The sequence below is a fragment of the Cnephaeus nilssonii genome (genome assembly GCF_951640355.1).
Source record: "Cnephaeus nilssonii genome assembly, chromosome: 6".
NCBI lineage: Eukaryota > Metazoa > Chordata > Mammalia > Chiroptera > Vespertilionidae > Cnephaeus > Cnephaeus nilssonii.
The window spans coordinates 11,246,454-11,265,777 of record NC_137077.1 but is presented as its reverse complement, the minus strand read 5'-3'; the positions used below and the strand labels follow the sequence as shown (position 1 = coordinate 11,265,777).

Sequence of the window (19,324 nt, the reverse complement as noted above, 5' to 3'; positions counted from 1 at the left end):
GCTTTTTTCATTTAAGTATCATTTTAAGGAAGCTATGCTTCTAGGATTATTGTAGAGATTTACACTATTTTTATTTTTTTAAAATATTTTTATTGATTTCAGAAAGGAAGGGAGAGGGAGAGAGAGACAGAAACATCAGTGATGAGAGAGAATCATTAATTGGCTTCTTCCTGCACACCCCACACTGGGGATTGAGCCCGAAACCTGGGCATGTGCCCTGACGGGAATTGAATCATGATTTCTTGACTCATAGTTTGACAGCTGGCTGGGCTACACTGTTTTTTAAAAAAAGATTCTCTGTTAGAGAGTACTTTCCCCCCTTTGTAAAGTTATATGTACTATCACTTTAAGAAGTTCTCCAATTATAATTTTTAATTTGTCATCCTTAGCAAGATAAACAATAGTCAAAGCACAATCCTGTATTTAGGAGGAAACTGTCTTTTTTTTGTTTATATGTTCTTTGGAGAACTATAATTGGTAATGGAATAATTTGCTTTTCAGATATCTTAATATCTATGTTGGGCTTCCTGATGTTGAAGAAAGCTTCAATGTAACCAGACCAGTGTCCCCTCATGAGGTAATTTTTAACCTTACTTTAATTGAATATGTTTACTTTAACTCAAAGAGTCTGCCCTTAATATATACTCTTGAAAGATGATTTAAAACAGGTAAAAAAAAATCTCTTATGAGGCAGGTAACCAAAATACACAAGCACTTGTATAATACTATACTATATTAGGGAACAGTTCTGTACTGTTTAGTTTATCATTTAATGTTATTAACTTGCACTGTTATATAACTGTGTCCTATTTATATTGTTTCTGAGCATTTTAGTGGTATCTCCCAGCCCCTTGCCAGCCACTTGTGCTTAGCATGGTGCTGTTTTCTGCAGGGATTACTTGCTTAGTGCATTTTTTGAGGGTCAGCAGGCATTGTGTTGGGGAGGGGAGACAAGGACCAAGAGCTCACAGTCTAATAGAAGAGGTGGATGAGAAGAAGTTTAAATACCAGATTATTAACAGATAGGCAGACAGAGGGTTATAGAATAGGTCTGTTTATTGCCTTTTAACAGATACTAGACTTGTTTTCAAATTCTTCCACTTAGTATCCAGAATTGGGAATTGATTCAGGGAATAAAATGATTTTTGTAGATATATCTGATTTGTATTAATATAATGCTAAAATAGCAATTATGGAACATAGCATAGCAATCTTATTAAACAACAATTAAGGTGTTAGATTGTATGGTTGTTGTCTAAGTAAGGTTACATAGGAAGTATGAACAAGTAACCAGACATTTTACATAAATAAATTTTGGTACTACTTAGTCATCAAATATCAATTGAACATTTATTTTGTGTCTCAACATTGAGAGATACAAAAGAAATGAGACACATATCCTTCCTCAAGGAGTTCATACTCTTGTGGAGAGATTAAAATAATAAAACATGTGAAACAGACACAAGGGGTTACACACTTTGAATGTCTAGAATGATCAGGTAGGTAAGGTAAATATGTGAAGTTGTACTGAGATGGAAGTGGTAAGGACTGTGGGATATTGGAAGGTGTGTGCCCCAGTTTGGCTTTCCCCACCTCCCATTCCCTTTTGCTAGAACTTTCCATTTTTTTGAGAACTAAGCAGCCAATTAGCAATTTCTAAGTTATCTAAACTATTTTACTATAAACTATAAACTGAGTTCAGAGAAAGGAGAAGACAAAGTAGTCTGAAGTAGTTCAAGAAGCTGAGGCTACAGTTGTCATTATAATTATTATTACATTGAAAAACATGTAAGTATTATTGTAATTAGAGAGGGTGTGGAGATTTCTTGGAGAGATTTTGACTCCTGGAGAATTGGGGAGAGTGGGAGAGCAGATGGGTGGGCAGTCATGGGACCCACAGCAGGACTGGCGGGGCGCAGGTTCTGCAGACTCCACCAGAGCAGTCCTACTCCTGCAATAAGAGAGGGGCCGAGGGGGATGGAGGGGACCCATGGAAGTAGTTCGGGAACCTACAAAGTTTGGTTCCAATTCTTACAACATCTGTTGAATTTCATTTCCATTTGAAGGGATAAGTTTGTTCCACAAATGTTTGCCTATCATGGACATTACATTAGTTTTATTAATAAAAACAAGATAATATTTATATAGTGTTCTATACGAGGCACCATTTTAAAAATATGTATTTATACTCTTGGGAATTAAAATTATTCTTACATAGGAAGAGATGTAAAATTTAAGTGGTAGAACCAAGATTTGAGCACAGGCAATAGAATCCATACTTTGAACCACCATGCCACACTGCCTTTGGTCTGACCTGAAGGAGGAGACATGATCTAATTAAATATAAAGTAAATAATTTTTATTGGTCAATAATAGGAATATCTAATATTTTAAAATTCCAGGCGAATTGATAAAGACTAGAAAAAGTTTAAATCTGACTATCTGTGGTTCATTAGAAACCAGAGAGAGGATTCAGCACCATAAATTTTAAGGTTGATGGTCAGAGAAATTCCTTTTGAGACTACAAGCCACCTGATGACCATCAATATAATGGGGAAGTCACTGGATCATTCTGATGAGGTTTCCTCTGTCTGATCACGTCTCAGGCAAGGACATAATTTTGCGAGCCACATGAAACTCAGCAGCAATTTCTAAAGTTCCTCAAATGATTCAGCTATTATTAGAACAATGTGATGAATGGTTTGTGCTATAATCTATCACTTGTTAAGGAATTTTGTGATCTAGTTTTGTTTATTTGGAAAATAAAAGGTAGTATAGTTTAAACTTTTTAGTTTGTATGTGTGTGTGTATATACGTGTGTGTGTGTACTTTAGTTATCATTATACTGGTTAACTGTTTTGAAAGAGGCAGCGACAAAGGTATGGGAGCAGACTGATGATGGCATCAGATCAGTAAGCAGAAAACCAGTACCAGATTTATTGTTTCACATCTGGGCTGGCAGGGGCAGAGATGCTGTGGTGATGTCTAGAGCTATAGCTGGTATCATTCCTGCTCATTATTCCCAGTGCCCTAAGGTAGCATATGTAATAGCTCAGTGTTCCATGAACAGGTCCAAGTTTAACGTGAGCCATACTTCTACTAAAGAAGGAGCTCTTTGGAGCTCTCAGAACCTTTCTTTTCCAGAGAGGAGGAGCAGTTACTGTCTGAATCTATTTTAGTGCCGTCTGCGGGACATGACATACTCTGCCCCCATTACAGTGGATATTGAATATACCCGAGGCAGCCAGAGGATCATCCGCAATGCTTTACCCATTGGCAGGTAAGAAATGATGTTGGTGTTAGAGAGACACTACCTGCATTCCAGCCCTGTGAGGTGTCCTTGAGCAACTAAAGTTCTCTTTGCCCATTTCCTCATCTGAAAAATGTGGGAAATGGTGCCTAGTTCATGGCTTATTTTCTGGATTCAGTGAGTCAGTAGATATAAAACACTTAAGCGGTATCCAGCACATATTTGTGGTTATTGTTTTTTAATTGTGAAATGTTTTCTGTAAAGTTAAGGAAAATGCTTTCATTTCCTCCTATAATACCAGGCTGTTAGGAAAACATTAGGTAAGAAAGCATTTCAGTGAAGTCTCTGGACTGGTCTTCTTGGTGGATTCATGTATATTTTAAGTTTGATTTTCCTGGCCATTTAACTGTTTTTCATATAGCAGTATTTAAGGGAGATGTTACTTATTTACCCAGAACAGATTTGGAAATGATGGCTACCATTTTTACAGTCTGCATGTCCTAACTAGAGAAATATATTGACTCTCCTGTAGAAATGGACAAAATCCACGATAACAACAACAATAATAATAATGGTTATAAATGATATTGGACTTTAAACTTACTCCACATAATTCCCATTCAAGTGTTTTTCTTCCTTCAAAAGTGCTAAGAGCTTAATAATCCATTAGTTCACAAATATGCATCAACTTCTCATTATTTGTCATGCACTATGATGGGTGCTCAGGTAAATAAAAGATAATGATACAGCTCTTGTCAGCTACACGCAGGTTACATGTCTTTTGATTGGAGTATTTTATCCATTTACCATTTAAGATTGTTGATAGGTATATATTTAATGCCCGTTTTATTTTTTATGCCTATGTTTCTTTCTAAATTTATAAATATAAGTAAATAAATATAAACATATAAATATAAATAAATATATATGTATTCTTCCTCTTACAGCAGTCCCTTTAACATTTCTTGCAATATTTGTTTGGTGGTAATAAACTCCTTTAGCTTTTTTTTGTCTGGGAAGCTATTTCACCTTCAGTTTTTAATGATAGCCTTTCTGGACAGAGTAGTCTTGGTTTCAGATCCTTGCTTTTCATTACTTTGAATACTTCATGCCATTATTCCCTCTGGCCTATAGTATTTCTGTTGAAAACTCAGCTGACAGCCTTATGGAAACTCCCTTGTAGGTAACTGACTGTCTCTCTCTTGCTGCCTTTAAGATTCTTTGTCTTTAATGTTTGCCATTTTAATTATGATGTGTTTTGATATGGGTCTCTTTGGGTTCATCTTGATTGGAACTCTGTGCTTCCTGAACTTGAGTGACTTTTTTCTTCATCAGGTTAGGAAAGTCCTGTCATTATTTCTTCAAATAAGTTCTCTAATCCCTTACTCACTTTTTTCTCCAACTGGCACTCCTAGGATACAGATGTTGTTCTATTTCATGGTGTCCCAAAGTTCCCTTAAACTGTCCTCATGCTTTTAAAGCATTTTTTTCTTTTTGCTGTTCTGATTGAGTGATTTTTTTTCTACCTTCTAATTTGCTGATTCAATCCTCTTCTTCTAACCTACTGTTAATTCCTTCCAGTGTATTCTTTATTTTAGCTGTGTCATTCTTCATTTTTGACTGGTTGTTTTTCATGGTTTCTATGCCCTTTTTTATGCTGTTGAGCATTCTAAAAACCATTACTTTATACTCTGTTTCTAATAAATTGCTTGCCTCCATTTCATTTAGCTCTGGTGATTTCTTCTGTTCTTTCATTTGGGGCCTGTTTCTTTGTTTCTCCATTTTTGATATTTCTTTGTGTTTGTTTCTGTGTATTGGATAAGACTGCTCTGCCTCCCAGTCTTCGTAGAGTGGACTTCTTGTGGGACCCAGTGGTGTGTCTAGTCTCCTTGATCTTCTGAGCTAGGAGCACTGGGAATGTCCCTTGCATGGATTATATGGGCCCTCCTGTTGTATTTGGATCTCGATTGCTGTTGTCGCATTTGTGGTTGGGCTCAACCCCAACCATATCATGCAACTGTTATACAGGTGCTGACAGAACAAATCAAGACAAAACAAGACTGAATTGAAAACAACACACACACACACACACACACACACACAAAACAACAACAACAAAAAGGACTAAAATAGGAAAAGAAAAGAAAAAAAAAGGATACTAAAAGACACAAGACCAAAAGAATTAGAGAAAAAAGAACCCAAAAAAAGAAAACGTGAAAGAAAAAAGAAATAGCATAAGATTAAAAAAGAAAAGAAAAAAATAAATGAAATAATACTATTTTTAAAAGTAACTATAATGAATAAATTAAAATATATAATAGGAAAAGAAAAATGGGAAAGAAAGAAAAATTTAAAAAAGAAGAAAAAGGGGGAAAATCGAATAAAAGGAAAGAGACATGAGAAGAAAAAAATATTTGGATCTGCTATTTGTGGAGTTTGCTGGATTTTGCTTTGATGTTGTTGAATCAGTCCCCTTGATATTTTGGTGCTGGCCTCCTGGTAGGTTCTTGTGCCAGCCAATGTTTATTGCTGCCCCTGCCTGGCCTTTGGGCAACCCGACTGAAGCACTGGCAGGGCGGAGCTCCAAGTAGTCTGGTGGGTGGGGCCTCCATAACCCAGAGGCTGGGCCTGCCTAGGGTCTCGCAGCTTGTCTGTCCCTGTTCTGAGCTCCTCTCCCTGCCTCCATAAAGCTGGGCTCTGTGTCCTGCCATGATGGTTTAAACAGGCTCGTTTTGGGGGTGGTACATGTAGCTTGTAGGAGGGTGGTGGGTACTTCCTCTCCTTCCAATGCCTCAGCTCTGCCTGGCTCGTTGGCACCTCCTTGCTAACTTCTACCTTCTCAAGCAGAAAGGGATAATAAATAAATAAATCATCCCTGCTTAGCACTCCAATCTTTCAGTGTGTCTGACCACTGGGCAAGGCATCCACCCAGGCCCTAACCAGGTCATTGTCAAAGTTCCCCACCCGCCAGACCCAGCCACTGGTGTGTAGATTTCCAGCCCAGAGCTGGTCCCCCTCTTCTGGGGTTGCTGCAGCCATTCCGCAGGTGGGGGAAGGCATGCCTCCCCTGCACCCGAAGTGGGCAGGACCAATGTTCTTTCCTGGGCCACACTGTCCAGCCCCTCTGCTCTCTGCCAAAAATTCTTCTGGAACTTTTGAGTTGTCCCTCAGATTCACTGCTGGGTGTGCCGGTCAGACCCCTCCCCTGTCCCCAAGTTCCACCATGTGGCTCTTCCCGCAGACACAGATCAGGGTGAACTTCCCAGGTAGGATGATGGAGGGGCGTTCTGGCTATTCCCTCCCGTGAGTCTCAGCCTTGGTCTCCTGCCACTTTGCTCCCGCCATGGCCTCCACAGCCAGCACTTATCCAGCCACCTCTCAGTCCGACACTCCTGGCTTCGTGACCAAGCTGCATCCTTCTCAGTCTCTCCAGCCGAGGCACCCAAGGTGGGGAAAGCGGGCGGGAGAAGCAACAGCCCCCTCCCCAGCAAATACTGCAGTCCCTGGACCCTGATTCCTGGCAATTGCCCCTGCAGCTCCTCCACCAGGATAGCCCAAACTGCTCACCCCGAGTCCTTGCTCAGACACTCACAGGTACACTTGCCCTCGCACATGTCACTCACACACACCCAGTGACAATCTTTATGTGATATTTTCTTTTGTTTTATTTTAAACAGAATGCCCATAATGCTCCGTAGTTCAAACTGTGTTCTTACAGGGAAAACACCAGCAGAATTTGCCAAACTGAATGAATGCCCTTTAGATCCAGGTATGTGTGAATCCTTGGATTTGCTCTACTTCCTTTGTTTTTTGTGGGTTTTTTTTTTACATTTTCCTTAAAACAATACCAGCCTTTCTGCTTTATAACGAACTTTGATAAAACTTTGTTTACAAAAGTCCAGAAATTTGGTTTCAACTTTATTCTATTCTATACTTCTAAAAGATAATTGTTTCCTCTTTTATTTCAGATTTAAAACTTTAATACACTAAGTATTTATTGCTGTGGTTTATTAGTATTTTCTTTGTCTCTTTGCTCCAGGGTAATGCTCTTTTGGTGTACTTAAAAATTCAAAAATAATCTCACAAAGTTACTTATCTAGCTAGTTTGTAAAGACTCAAACATCTAATTTCAGGCTATTTTAAATGCATTGCAGGGGGGGAATAAAAGTCTTCTGTTTAAATTTTTTTAAATCACATTTTTGTACCTGTTTTTAGGAAGTTTCAAGCTTAGCACTTAACAGAAAGTTTCTTTTAATTCCTTAACTCATATTTCACACTGATTTAATTTATAGTTGCTTTAATCTACTTCCTTTAAAGTTGCATTGATGTAGAGTCCCAGAAGGTTTTGGAAAGAAGTTAACAAAGAACGTGACTTTTAGACTATAATAAAATGTTGCATAAGTCAAATATATTGCCCTGTTTCTACTTCATTCTGAAGGTAAAATGAAATGTCACTTTATCCTATTCTGAATTGTGTGCAAAAATATATATAGTAATGTTTTATTGAGTATAGAATATTACAGAAACCTAGCTTACCATTATCACTGATTTGTTAGAAAACTTAGAACAAATTTCAGTTTATATTGAAGATTGTTAGCTATTTTTCTGCTTAAGAAATCTGCAGTCTAATTTAACATAATTACTTGTATTCACCTCCTATATACCAGTATGTCAAGTGCTGGTGATGCATAGACCACTAAGATACATTTCCTGTCAAGAAGTTTATTATCTTGTGCTTCATTTTATATAAAATCATGTGCTGACACTATCATCTATACTAATAAAAGGGTAATATGCTAATTAGACCAGATAGACCAGACATCTTCTGGATGTCCTTCTGGACAAAGCTGCAGCGGCTGCGATGGCTGGCAGTGGCAGCAGCAGCGGGGTGATGGGGGTGGCACCTTCCCCTGATTGGTCCATTCACCTCCCGCAGAGGGAGGCCAGAGGCAGCAGAGGCGGTGGGGTGATGAGGGTGGCGCCTTCCCCTGATTGGCCCGGTTGCCTCCCGCAGAGCAAGGCCAGACTGCGGCTTCAGAGGCGGTGGGGTGATGAGGGTGGCGCCTTCCCCTGATTGGCCTGGTTGCCTCCCGCAGAGGGAGGCCAGACTGCGGCTTAGGCTGCAGGGGAGCGGGCCTAAGCTGTCAGTAGGACATCCCCTGAGGGCTTCCGGACTGTAGAGGGGGCAGGCCGTGCTGCCTCTAGTTACTTAATAAAATATCAAACCTCTTTGAATTAAGTGGTGGCCAAGTGCCATGCAGCAATGGAAGAATGATCACTAATTCAGGGGATTACTAAATCACACTTTAGAAGACTAGATGGTGAAACTGTTCTTGTTTTCTTTGGGCAGGTGGGTACTTCATTGTAAAAGGAGTGGAAAAAGTTATTCTTATCCAAGAGCAGCTGTCTAAGAACAGGATTATTGTGGAGGCTGACAGAAAAGGGACAGTTGGTGCTTCAGTTACCAGGTATGGAAAGCAGAGATGGTGATCTTAAGAAATATTGTTAATTCCATTAATATCAAATGGCTATCTTTTGATATGGAGGTACCCAGTTATTTTCTCTGATAATAGGCAGGGAAATATTTAAACTATCTGTATTCAACTTATTGTGTAACACTAAGCATAAAGTATTGATGTAAAATTTTCTGTGATGAATGTATGAGACATTGTTTAAAAGCCTGCTAGTTATTTTAAAAGTTGAATTTTTTGTTAATTTGTAGTATTAAAAGAACTTTTAAAAAAATAAAAAATATTTCCAGATTTTTACAAATGTATTCCAGATTATTTTTATTATTGACTATTTCTGTTGATATAATGAGACTATTTTACACTTAATATTTAATGAATTATTTCATGAACTAAACATCTTATTGTTAGTTTTTCAGACCAGGCTCTTTCACAGTATACTCATTTTTCTATAACAGTATCCCTTATATTACTACTATAACTTTTTTCCTCTGGCTTATTATCATATGTAATTTGAATTTTGGAAATTAATGGATTCTGGGTATAAAAAATTTGTGACATAGTTAAGATGTCAGTATGTAGTTGAATTTTTCTTCTAACAACCTGTATTGAACTTCTTAACTCAGAGTTTCTTTATTTTTCTTTCTGATAGAGAGGCAACTAATAATAATGGCCATTTACTGAGCAGTGACTAGGAACCAGGTAGTGTACTAGGTGCTTTACATATATTATTTGTCAGCTCAGTCCTCCAAGATAAGTGATATTATCTCTGTTTTATAGCTGAGTAACAGACCTTGAGTGCAGGTCACATCCATCATCAGAGATAACCAGCATTTGAACCCAGATCTAGTAATTCTACAATATGTCTTCCCACTGTTTGCAATTTTGGAACCAGGGCAATCAGGATTTGAATCCTAAAGATTTTGTTTACTAGCTATGAGGTACTTGGGTGAGCAGTTACTTAGCTTCTCTGAGCCTTGGTTTCCTCATGTGTGATTCGGAGGCAACACTTCAAAGTAAGTTTTAGTATGTATGAGATTAGAGCTAATATAAGTAGATTGGTAAAGGTGCATAATATGTAGCTGATGATTAGTGTGTATTACTTTTACGAATAAATAAAGTGTTGAAATGTTTTTAAATCCACTGGAAATTTTATAGTGAATAGAGATCAATAAGGAGATTGCCTTAGGTTTTTTGTTTTCTTCACAGTATACCTAGATTGTAGGTATGTTTTATTGTATTATTAGTATACAAATTCATTTCTTCATAGTTTCTCATTATGGTACAGGCTCATTTTGAAGTTTTTCTCTTCAAATGTATAAAATTGATTGTGAATATATGCCCCACATTGGATCCAAGGAGTTCAGGTGGAATTAAAGTGAAGTAGGTCAAAATAAATTCACCCACAAAATTTCCACCATAATCTCAAAGCTAAAGAAACATTTATAGTGTTTAAAATGCAAGTGGCCGGGGCAGGAGAGGAGTTGGGCAGCTTTAAAAAGCACCTATTAGATAGAACCTCACTGATTGTTATTGATAGTTAAACCTTATTGATTGACGTACATTTCTATTGCATGTTACTAGCTTGAAACTAAATGGGGATGCAGTTTAACCAGCTTGTATTTCCTTGTAGCTCTACCCATGAGAAAAAAAGCAGAACCAATATGGCTGTGAAACAAGGACGATTTTATTTGAGGCATAATACTTTATCAGAAGATATACCCATTGTAATTATATTTAAGGTAAGGTTGCAGGTATCTACTGAAAATTATAAAGAAATTTTTAAAATTTTTACTTTTTTCAATTACAGTTGACATTCAGTATTATATTAACCTCAGGTGTACAGCTTAGTAGTTAGACACTTATATAACTTACAAAGTGATCCCCACCTGGCACCATACATAGTTATTATAATATCATTGACTATATTCCTTATGCTGTACTTTACATCCCTGTGACTACTTTGAAAATACCAATTTGTTCTTCTTAATCTCTTCACCTTTTTCACACAGCCTCCAACGCCCATCCCAACTGGCAACCATCAGTTTGTTCTCTGTATCTGAGTCTGTTTCTCTCGTTTTTCATATGTAATTAGAAATTTGGAGGATAATGAGTTAAGAATAGAGAGACTTGTGGTATGGACAAGTTGTCAGTCATGTAATGCATTTTAGATGGAAAGCTAATAAGACCAGGGTTTATAAAAAATTCCAAAAGTACTAAAGGTGATATAGTGATGAGTAAGCCTCCCATCCACCTGTACCTAACCACGTAGTTCTCCTGCCCAAAGATACCACTTGCTACTAGTTTCTTGTGCATCTCTCTAGAGCTAGTCTGTACATGTAGAAGCACATGAGTATATAGTTTGATTTCTGTTGTTTTGTTTTTTATTTACATATATTTTATATCATTTTTCTCTCAGCTTTTCCTCTTTTTTTTTTTTTTTGGTAACTTACATATTGGCAATAGTGTTATATTACTTCATACAGAGTTACTGTATTCTTTCCAACAGACTGTTCTATTTATAGCTGTACTATTATTTAACATTCTGCTATAAGTGGACATACATATCTCTTGCTATTACATAACTGCAGCAATATCATGTTAACATGGGCAAGGATATCCATAGGCTAAATTTCTAGTAGTGGAATTTTCTAGGTCAAAGAGTATGGACCAAGTTCATTGTTCTGTTTTATGGACTTCTGAATTCTAGTGAGTTTCTGCATAAACATTAATCTTCAATTTACAACTGATTCCTCCCCCGCCTCCCCCTAGCTTGTTTGTGAATTGTTGGCTTAGAATCCAAAAATTTTCCCATAGAAATAATGTCTAAATGTTATCTTCTCAGATAATTGTATAGTAGCTCATTTAATCTTCTCTGAAACTTAAATATTATGCCCATTCTCTGAACAGTTAAATTATAATATTAGTATTTAGCAAAACAGAAAAATAGTTGATATTATATCATACAGTTGGTCCTCAGTATTCACAGATTCTATATTTTCCAATTCTTCTACTTGCTAAAATGTATTTGTAACTGCAAATCAATATTTGTGGTGCTTTTACAATTATTTATGGGTGTGTACATGCACAGAACAATGAAAAATTTCAGTCACCAAACAGGCACATTCCCAGCCGAGGTCAAACAAGGCAACACTGATTTCTCATTTCAGCTCTCATACTGTTAAAAGGTCCCCTTTTTTTCTGTCTAGTGTTATGTTTTTCACATATTTGTACCTTTTGTTAGAGATTTTGCTGTTTAAAATGACCAAGCATAGTGCTGAAGTGTTCCTAAGCGCAAGAAGGCTATGATGTGCTTTATGGAGAAAATATTTGTTAGCTAAGCTTTGTTCAGGCATGAGTGCTGTTGGCTATGACCTCAGTGTAAATGTATCACACACACATGTAAAATAAGGTATCTTTAAATAGAAACATACGTAAAAAAGGTTCTGTATTAATCAGTTGAAGAAAATTTAACCTGAGGTTCACAAGAACCTGTCTCCCCCAGGAGCAGGGCTTCTTCATTAATTCAGTGTTTTTGGCAACTTTGTAAAACATAGCTACTGTGGATAACGATGATCTACTGTATATGGGTATTAAATGAATCTTGATGACTAGGTTGATTAAAATAAAGAGCTCAGATGATCACAGTACCCAATACAATGTCTTATGTACATAGTGGTTAGTAAAGAAAATTTTATGTAACCATGTAGAATTACATTTCCAGCAGAGGGCAGTATGCTCCCATGCACCAAAAGGAAGTATTTGAAAGGTTTTGATGCTTGAAGATGCACAGGACTACCTACCTTCCTTACACCAGAAATTATAAATTAATTATAATGCATGTAATCTTACATCACTCACATGGAAAATTCATCACTAGACATATGCATTAAAATCAGAAAATCTATATTAACTACTTTTTTAAAATCTAATCCTTGAAAAGAGTTTCTTCTGTCAAATTTATTTAATGTTTATTCTGTAAATGTAGCTGACTTAAATCCTTTTATAATGGGCTATTAATTAACAGTGTACATTTTTATGTAACCAGTAGTTGAGATTTCAAACTTCTTCCTTTTTGGTTATAAAACAATCTTTGCATTGTAAAAATTTAAAGCCACTGAAAATATTTTTGCTGACCTCTTTTTCCTTTGCTTTTGTAATATACAAATCCATTTTATTTTTCTCACTTAACAATTAATTGTGAATAGTTGTGTGTGTGTTTTTTTATATTTTTATTGATTTCAGAGAGGAAGGGAGAGGGAGATAGAGATAGAAACATCAGTGATGAGAGAGAATCATTGATCGGCTGCCTCCTACATGCCCCCTACTGGGGATCGAGCCCGCAACCCGAGCATGTGCCCTTGACTGGAATTGAACCCTGCACCCTCCAGTCCGCAGGCCAATGCTCTACCCACTGAGCCAAACCAGCTAGGGCAATGAATAGTTTTTGATGTCTGAAAATATGAGTCTACATCATTGCTTTTAGAAGGTATATAGAAATTGCATATGTGTGATATAATATATTTAACCAATTTCCTGTAGTTAGACTTTCAGGTATCACCCCCTCTCACCCAAGTTTTCACTCTTATACACAACCCTGGATGTCCTTATATATACATGTTTGTGCATGTTGCTGATTATTTTGTGAGACTTAATTCCTGGGAGTGGAATTACATCTTTAAAAAAACAATTTGGTATATGTTGACACATTTTTCTCCTGAAATGTATCCATTACAGACTATGTATAATGTGTATTATACATAGTGTATCATCAATATATAAGAATTAAGCATTTTAAAATTTTCAGACTTTTCAGTTTAAATATTCAGTTCAAATTTCAGTCACTTTTTTTGGTTTCCTACTATAGGGATATTTTAATAATTCAGTGGAAACTTGTTTGATAACCACTATTTAGACTTTCCATCTGGGAGGTTGATTGAGTATTGGATTGCTTATAATCAGACAGATTTAGGTTGAATTCCAGCTTCTCCACTTTTTAGCTATGTGACATTGGGCAAGTTTCCCAATCTCTTTGGGTCTTAGATAATTCACTTATAAAGTGAGAATTTCACCTAAGAGGGTCGTGGTGAAGAACAAATGATACCATGTGCTTTTTTAAAGTTAAGACAGCCCAAAAAGAGGATGCTTTTTCTCTTTCCTTAGTTCTCCTTACACATTTGATGCCAGAAGCCCAGGAAATAAACTGGATACCAGAAAAGTCACATCATTTCTCTTTTTGTGTTCTGTGGCCTTAGCACAGACCTTGACAGTCATTAGGACTTGATGGTTGTTGATTGTAACCAACAATTGGCTAAAAGTGACAGGAACAGCAGGGTTTTAGAGTCCATGCTGAGTCTGAATATGATGGATAAAGCTTTAAGACCTAGACCAGCCTTATTTATGGACTAGAATCACTACACAGGTTTTCCTGCCCATGAACCTTCCCCACTTTGCATTTTGTATTCTCAAGTATTCAGCAGTTGTGTTATGATGGCATCTGCAGTCTGAAAGTTTTTGTGGAAAAGATCAGATTTCAGGGGGTGCTGGGCATTGTTTCTTGGAAGCCAACTTATATTGAAATTTTTGATCTTTAAAGAGGAAAAAAATCACACAATTAAAGAGGGCCATCACAGTTCTTTTATTTTCTGCCAGGACTGCTTTTGGTAATATTAAGTTGACTTCTGTCTACTGTGAAGAAAAATTAGAGATTTCTGAATACTAGATGTTTTAAGAAGTTATCCCCTTTTCCTCCTTCACATTATATATTTCAGCATATCACCATTCGCCTGCATCTCATTCTCTTCTGTTCATTAGTATTCTTTTTATCTCTTAAAAGTCACACTTTTAGTCACACTCAGTAGATATCTAAGGAGAAGACTTTGCCACTTTTTAAAGAACATGTCTCCTTATTTTTGTTCTTATTTCTAATTGCTAGACTCTCCTGTTTTTTCATAAGGTTATTGTATAGCATTCACTTTTGACTTAAATTAGGTGAAATGATTTTAGCTATCTAGAGTACAAAGAGCTCCATGTAAAGCTAGTTTTCGGATGTCTAAATTATGTCTGTAAAGCAAAATGGTTGGCCATTTTGCTGTCGTTTCCATAGCAATATGCCATTTATTTGTAGCTGTGACTTCTGAAGGCTAAGTAGTCATAAAGTCAGTTTGGAACTGGAGCACTTTTGATGATACCTGACTGAGTTATCACCCTGTATTTCAGATACAGGAAGAGTTTGGTTCTTTTAGAGAAAAGCTTTGCCACTGATCATTCTTTCTGCACATATGTTGTTACTAGTATTTAGCATGTGTTTGGCATATCTTTGATTCATAACTAAGACATACTTGGAGAGCTTAGAAATATTTAGATCCATATTAGGCCACTTGAGAATTTTATGCAATTATAAAATTACTCCTTAGATTCAGCATCAGAGCAACTTGAAGTGGCAATTCATATGTTAAATGAGAATGGATTTTTATTATTAAACACCAAAATAGGCAATCAAGTATATAGTCTTTTTCACTTGGAGATTACTGAACTAATTATTAATATAATCTGGGTAACTTTAGTTCAGATATTTTAGATATTAATGTACTCCAAGAAAGGGGGTTGATCCAGAAAGCTACTTCCATTTCAGCTCTAGGACTCGATTTGTCTTAGTGAGACCATTTTCTAGTCTCATTTTGCAGGCTTCATTTGTATCTGTGCTTTATAGATCTCTTTTAGTGTTTGGGCTTTCCTCTGAGAAGTGATGTGCATTAGTCACATCTAGAGATTTTAGAGAGAAAAAAAGAAAGATGGAAGAAAAGAAGGAGGAAGAGAAGGGAGGCAAAAGGTTACTTACCAAACTTGGCCATAAATGATGCCACTAGCATCTCCCCTCCAGAGAGACCACTTCTGCAGAATCTTCCTTTGTGCCGAGTTTATAGCTCAGTGCAATGACTCCCAGGCTCCTCAAAGGAAGAGAGCCCAGCTGCTGCTGTCTTGGCTCAGTCATTATATACACAACTTTCATAAATGAATACATTTAAAAATATTTTTATTGATTTCAGAGAAGAAGGGAGAGGAAGAGAGAGATAGAAACATCCATGATGAGAGAGAATCATCTATTGGCTGCCTCCTGCATGCCCCCTACTGGGGATTGAGCCCACAACCTGGGCATGTGCCCTGACTGGGAATCAAACCATGACCTCCTGGTTCATGGGTCCATGCTCAACCACTGACCCATGCTGGCTGGGCCTGACTGAATAAATTAAAAGAAAATATATTTTGAAACTTGTTCTGCTATGAACAGAAATGACATCTTTTTACTATGCTGTTTGTTTTTAAGTTAAGCTTCCAATGCATAATAAATTTGCAATGGATACAAAAAATAAATAAAATTAGGAGTGATAATTTTTTTAGGATTACATTTCTTTAATCTGTGAAAGTGTAAGTGTCTTAATGAATGTCTAGTGTCCATTTTAATAAATGCAAATTAGAGATAAAAGTATGCAAAGCTTATAGTACAAAAAAGAGATTTGTATCCTGAGAACTTCTTTGTTTGTTCACTAAACAAAAACATTTTGAACAAGTTATACACTTAAAAAATGTTTTTAATTTTAAATGCAAATTTAATTCCAAAATTTGGTCTATTAGTTTATCTGTCCTAGGTAACAAATTATAGCACAGTTTCTGTTGGTCGGGGATTTGGGAGTTGCTTGGCTGGGTGGTTCTGGCTCGGAGTCTTTCATGAGTCAAGATATCATCAGCCAAGGCTACATCTATCTGAAGGCTGAGTTAGAGCTGGTGGGTCCCCTTCTGTGATGGCTCATCCACATGGCAGTTGGCATCAGCACCAGACCTTTCCATAGATTGCTGAGTGTCTTCATGACATGACTGCTGGCTTCCCCCAGAGGAGCACTCTGAGAGGCAGAAGCAGGAAGCTACAGTGCCTTTATGACCAAGGCTCCAAAGTCACATATTGTCACTTCCTCTTTTCTTCTGTAGAGGTGAGTCATTAAGCTTGGCATACACTCAGGGACAGGAGAATTAGTCCTCACCTTTTGAAGAGAGCGTCAAAGAATTGGTGAATTTTTTTTAAACCACTACAGTTGGCCTGAAAGGGACATAAGCATATATTTAGCTCCCCGCAAAAACTTCAAAACTTTCAGTAAGATTACCTCTGATCCTGAAGTATCCACGTCAGATTTACAGACTACAGACTAACATTCAATTGTAGAATTGTAGAATTTTGAGCTGAATGGGCCCTAGTTGTGCCCTCTTGTTACAGAAATGAGAAAACAGGTAAAAGAGGTGACATGACAGCGGTGGTTATAAGGTTTGTTGACATTACTTTAGGATGGACACCTCAGGGAGGTGCCCTTTCCATTGTACTCAGGGTAATGTTCTTGAAGGTCTGCATTGGAACTTGGGATTCAACTCAACCTCTCTCTCTCTCAGGAAGAACTGAGAAACAGGATCAAAGCCTAACGAGACAATTGCTTCTGGTTCTGTTTCACTACATAGCTAAAGAAGAATTTTAATGCAAACATAACTTTCCCCCTAACTTCTAAGAAGCAGATCATTTTTCTGACAAAGGGAAGGTTAGTGCAATTATGCTGTATTTCTTGATATGGCAGAATTCCAGGCAAGTGTGTGAAGGAGTGAGCCTTCTCACCATATGGAATCTACAAAGACCTACATTGTCGCTGCCACCTTGAAACACTTAAGATAAGTGGGTTTCTTAAACCTGTTAAGTGTGTTCTTAGTTTTTAAATGATCGCTTTTAAAACCTGCATAAAGTATAGCTTGGTATCTAGAAGAGTGAGGTAAAACATCCCTTAGGAAAAATGCTTTTAGCCTGAATGTGAATTTTGACACTTTTCAGAAATATCATTCTTTTGACAAAGCTAATTGGGGTTCTGTTTATTTTCAGCATTGCACATTTTCTGATTTGCTCTTTGGCTGTATTTTGTTTGTTTTTAATTTTTCTTTTTTTTCAGTTTGCCTTTGTAATTGTGACCAGTGTCTCCACAGTATCTCTTCGCCTCCTTTTTTCATGATGAAACTCATAGAATATTTATAAATTTTAGAAGATAGTACACATGCAAAAAGTGCTTGAGAATGTTTGTTTTCCTCTTCCTAATCAAAATTTCTGTTTCAGGTTCTTCTGCAGCTTGGGCTTTGGCTGCCAATGCCAGATGGCACCATTTCTGAGGAAATAGCTCGCTTTTGCTTAGAAGTAATACCCACAAACAATGCCAAATTAGCATAAGCAAATGTCAGTGAGTTAACACAAAGCCAACACTCTTTCTCTCCTTTCTTTCCTTCCTAGGCCATGGGTGTTGAGAGTGACCAAGAAATTGTGCAGATGATTGGAACAGAGGAGCACGTGATGGCTGCATTTGGGCCCAGTTTGGAAGAATGCCAGAAAGCTCAGATTTTCACACAGATGCAGGTGTGTCTTTTCATGTTGTCCTTTACTATGAAAGGGAATTGGAGATTTAATGCGGCTCATTGATAAAGCATGAGATGCAGTGACTTTGGGGGCGTAGCTTTGGGAGGGGTGTTGGGGAGATGGAAGGAGTAGTAGAGAAGCATCTCTGACTCATGTATTTAGGGATTGGAGGAAGAGGTGGGCCTAGACAAATCATCAGCCTATGGTGCCTAACTTAGAAGGGGTGATATGTGGCCAGGAGGCGTTTGTTCTGATGTGATAGGAAGTACTCTCTTTTTTCCCTATTTGCCTGAGTTGTATCTTTTATAAAACTACAGCAACTCTAGTATAGAAGGCTTTTTTTTTTTTTTTTTTTTTTTTTTTTTGCATTTCTCTTTCTTATCCATTTGTACTCCCTACTTCTAATTGCTTTTCACATCTACTTGTAATGTGATTTCTATCCCTTTTCCTGAATTCCCAGTGTTATCAGCAGGACAAGACCAGATTAGAGACCCCTTTACCACTACAAAGCCTTCACTGACCTGCTGAGGCACTCCTAGTTGGAACCTGGGGATTTTAGGACAAGACACAAAGATGAAGATAGGGATATATATAGATATATATATATAACAGCCATACTTAGAATTCTTAGTCCAACATTTGTAAAGTGCTTTGCTAAGTGGAAATCAATGGTGACATCCCTGGGAGCCATCCAGCAAGGTGGGAATTCCCTACTGTAGAGGCACATATCAGTGAGTTAACACAAAGTGAGTTAATACTCAGGAACTGGTGCAGTTTGAGGAGATACACTCTGTCTTTTAGAGCTGTGTAATGCCCTGGAAGAGCAATTTGCCCTAATGATACCCCAGTTTTTTATTGATCCATAGGTAAGTTGTCTATTGTGTGGGTTACTTATATCAAGGGATAGATTCTAGGCTGCTTTTTTCTTGTCACCTAGGATGCTTGTAGAGATAGCATTTTCCCACTTATATCGGTTAGTGTGTGCTCTGAAAAATCAAACTCACCTTGATATTTTCAAAGACTGAGTCTAACATTCTGGAGGTTACTGCCATATGTAAGTACATGTAATTTCAAAGCACAAATCAGTAGGGATTGTTCTCATCACCACCTTCCTCGTTTTCTGCAGTTAACTAATAGTTGACTCTAGTTATTGGGCAGGAAAAGAGGTTG

The 19,324-nt window shown here is 37.3% G+C and overlaps 1 protein-coding gene across 2 annotated transcripts in view; it reads left to right on the top strand.

The window, feature by feature from the left end:
* The window catches only part of POLR3B (RNA polymerase III subunit B), a 101,125-nt gene that overhangs the window by 5,682 nt on the left and 76,119 nt on the right, over positions 1-19,324 (top strand). For both annotated transcript variants that reach the window (XM_079774442.1, XM_079774443.1), the window contains exons 5-10: positions 502-577; positions 3,180-3,280; positions 6,928-7,019; positions 8,601-8,718; positions 10,352-10,460; positions 18,032-18,154. In XM_079774442.1, the coding sequence (XP_079630568.1) occupies positions 502-577; positions 3,180-3,280; positions 6,928-7,019; positions 8,601-8,718; positions 10,352-10,460; positions 18,032-18,154 (619 nt within the window). The remainder of the gene's footprint in view (positions 1-501; positions 578-3,179; positions 3,281-6,927; positions 7,020-8,600; positions 8,719-10,351; positions 10,461-18,031; positions 18,155-19,324) is intronic.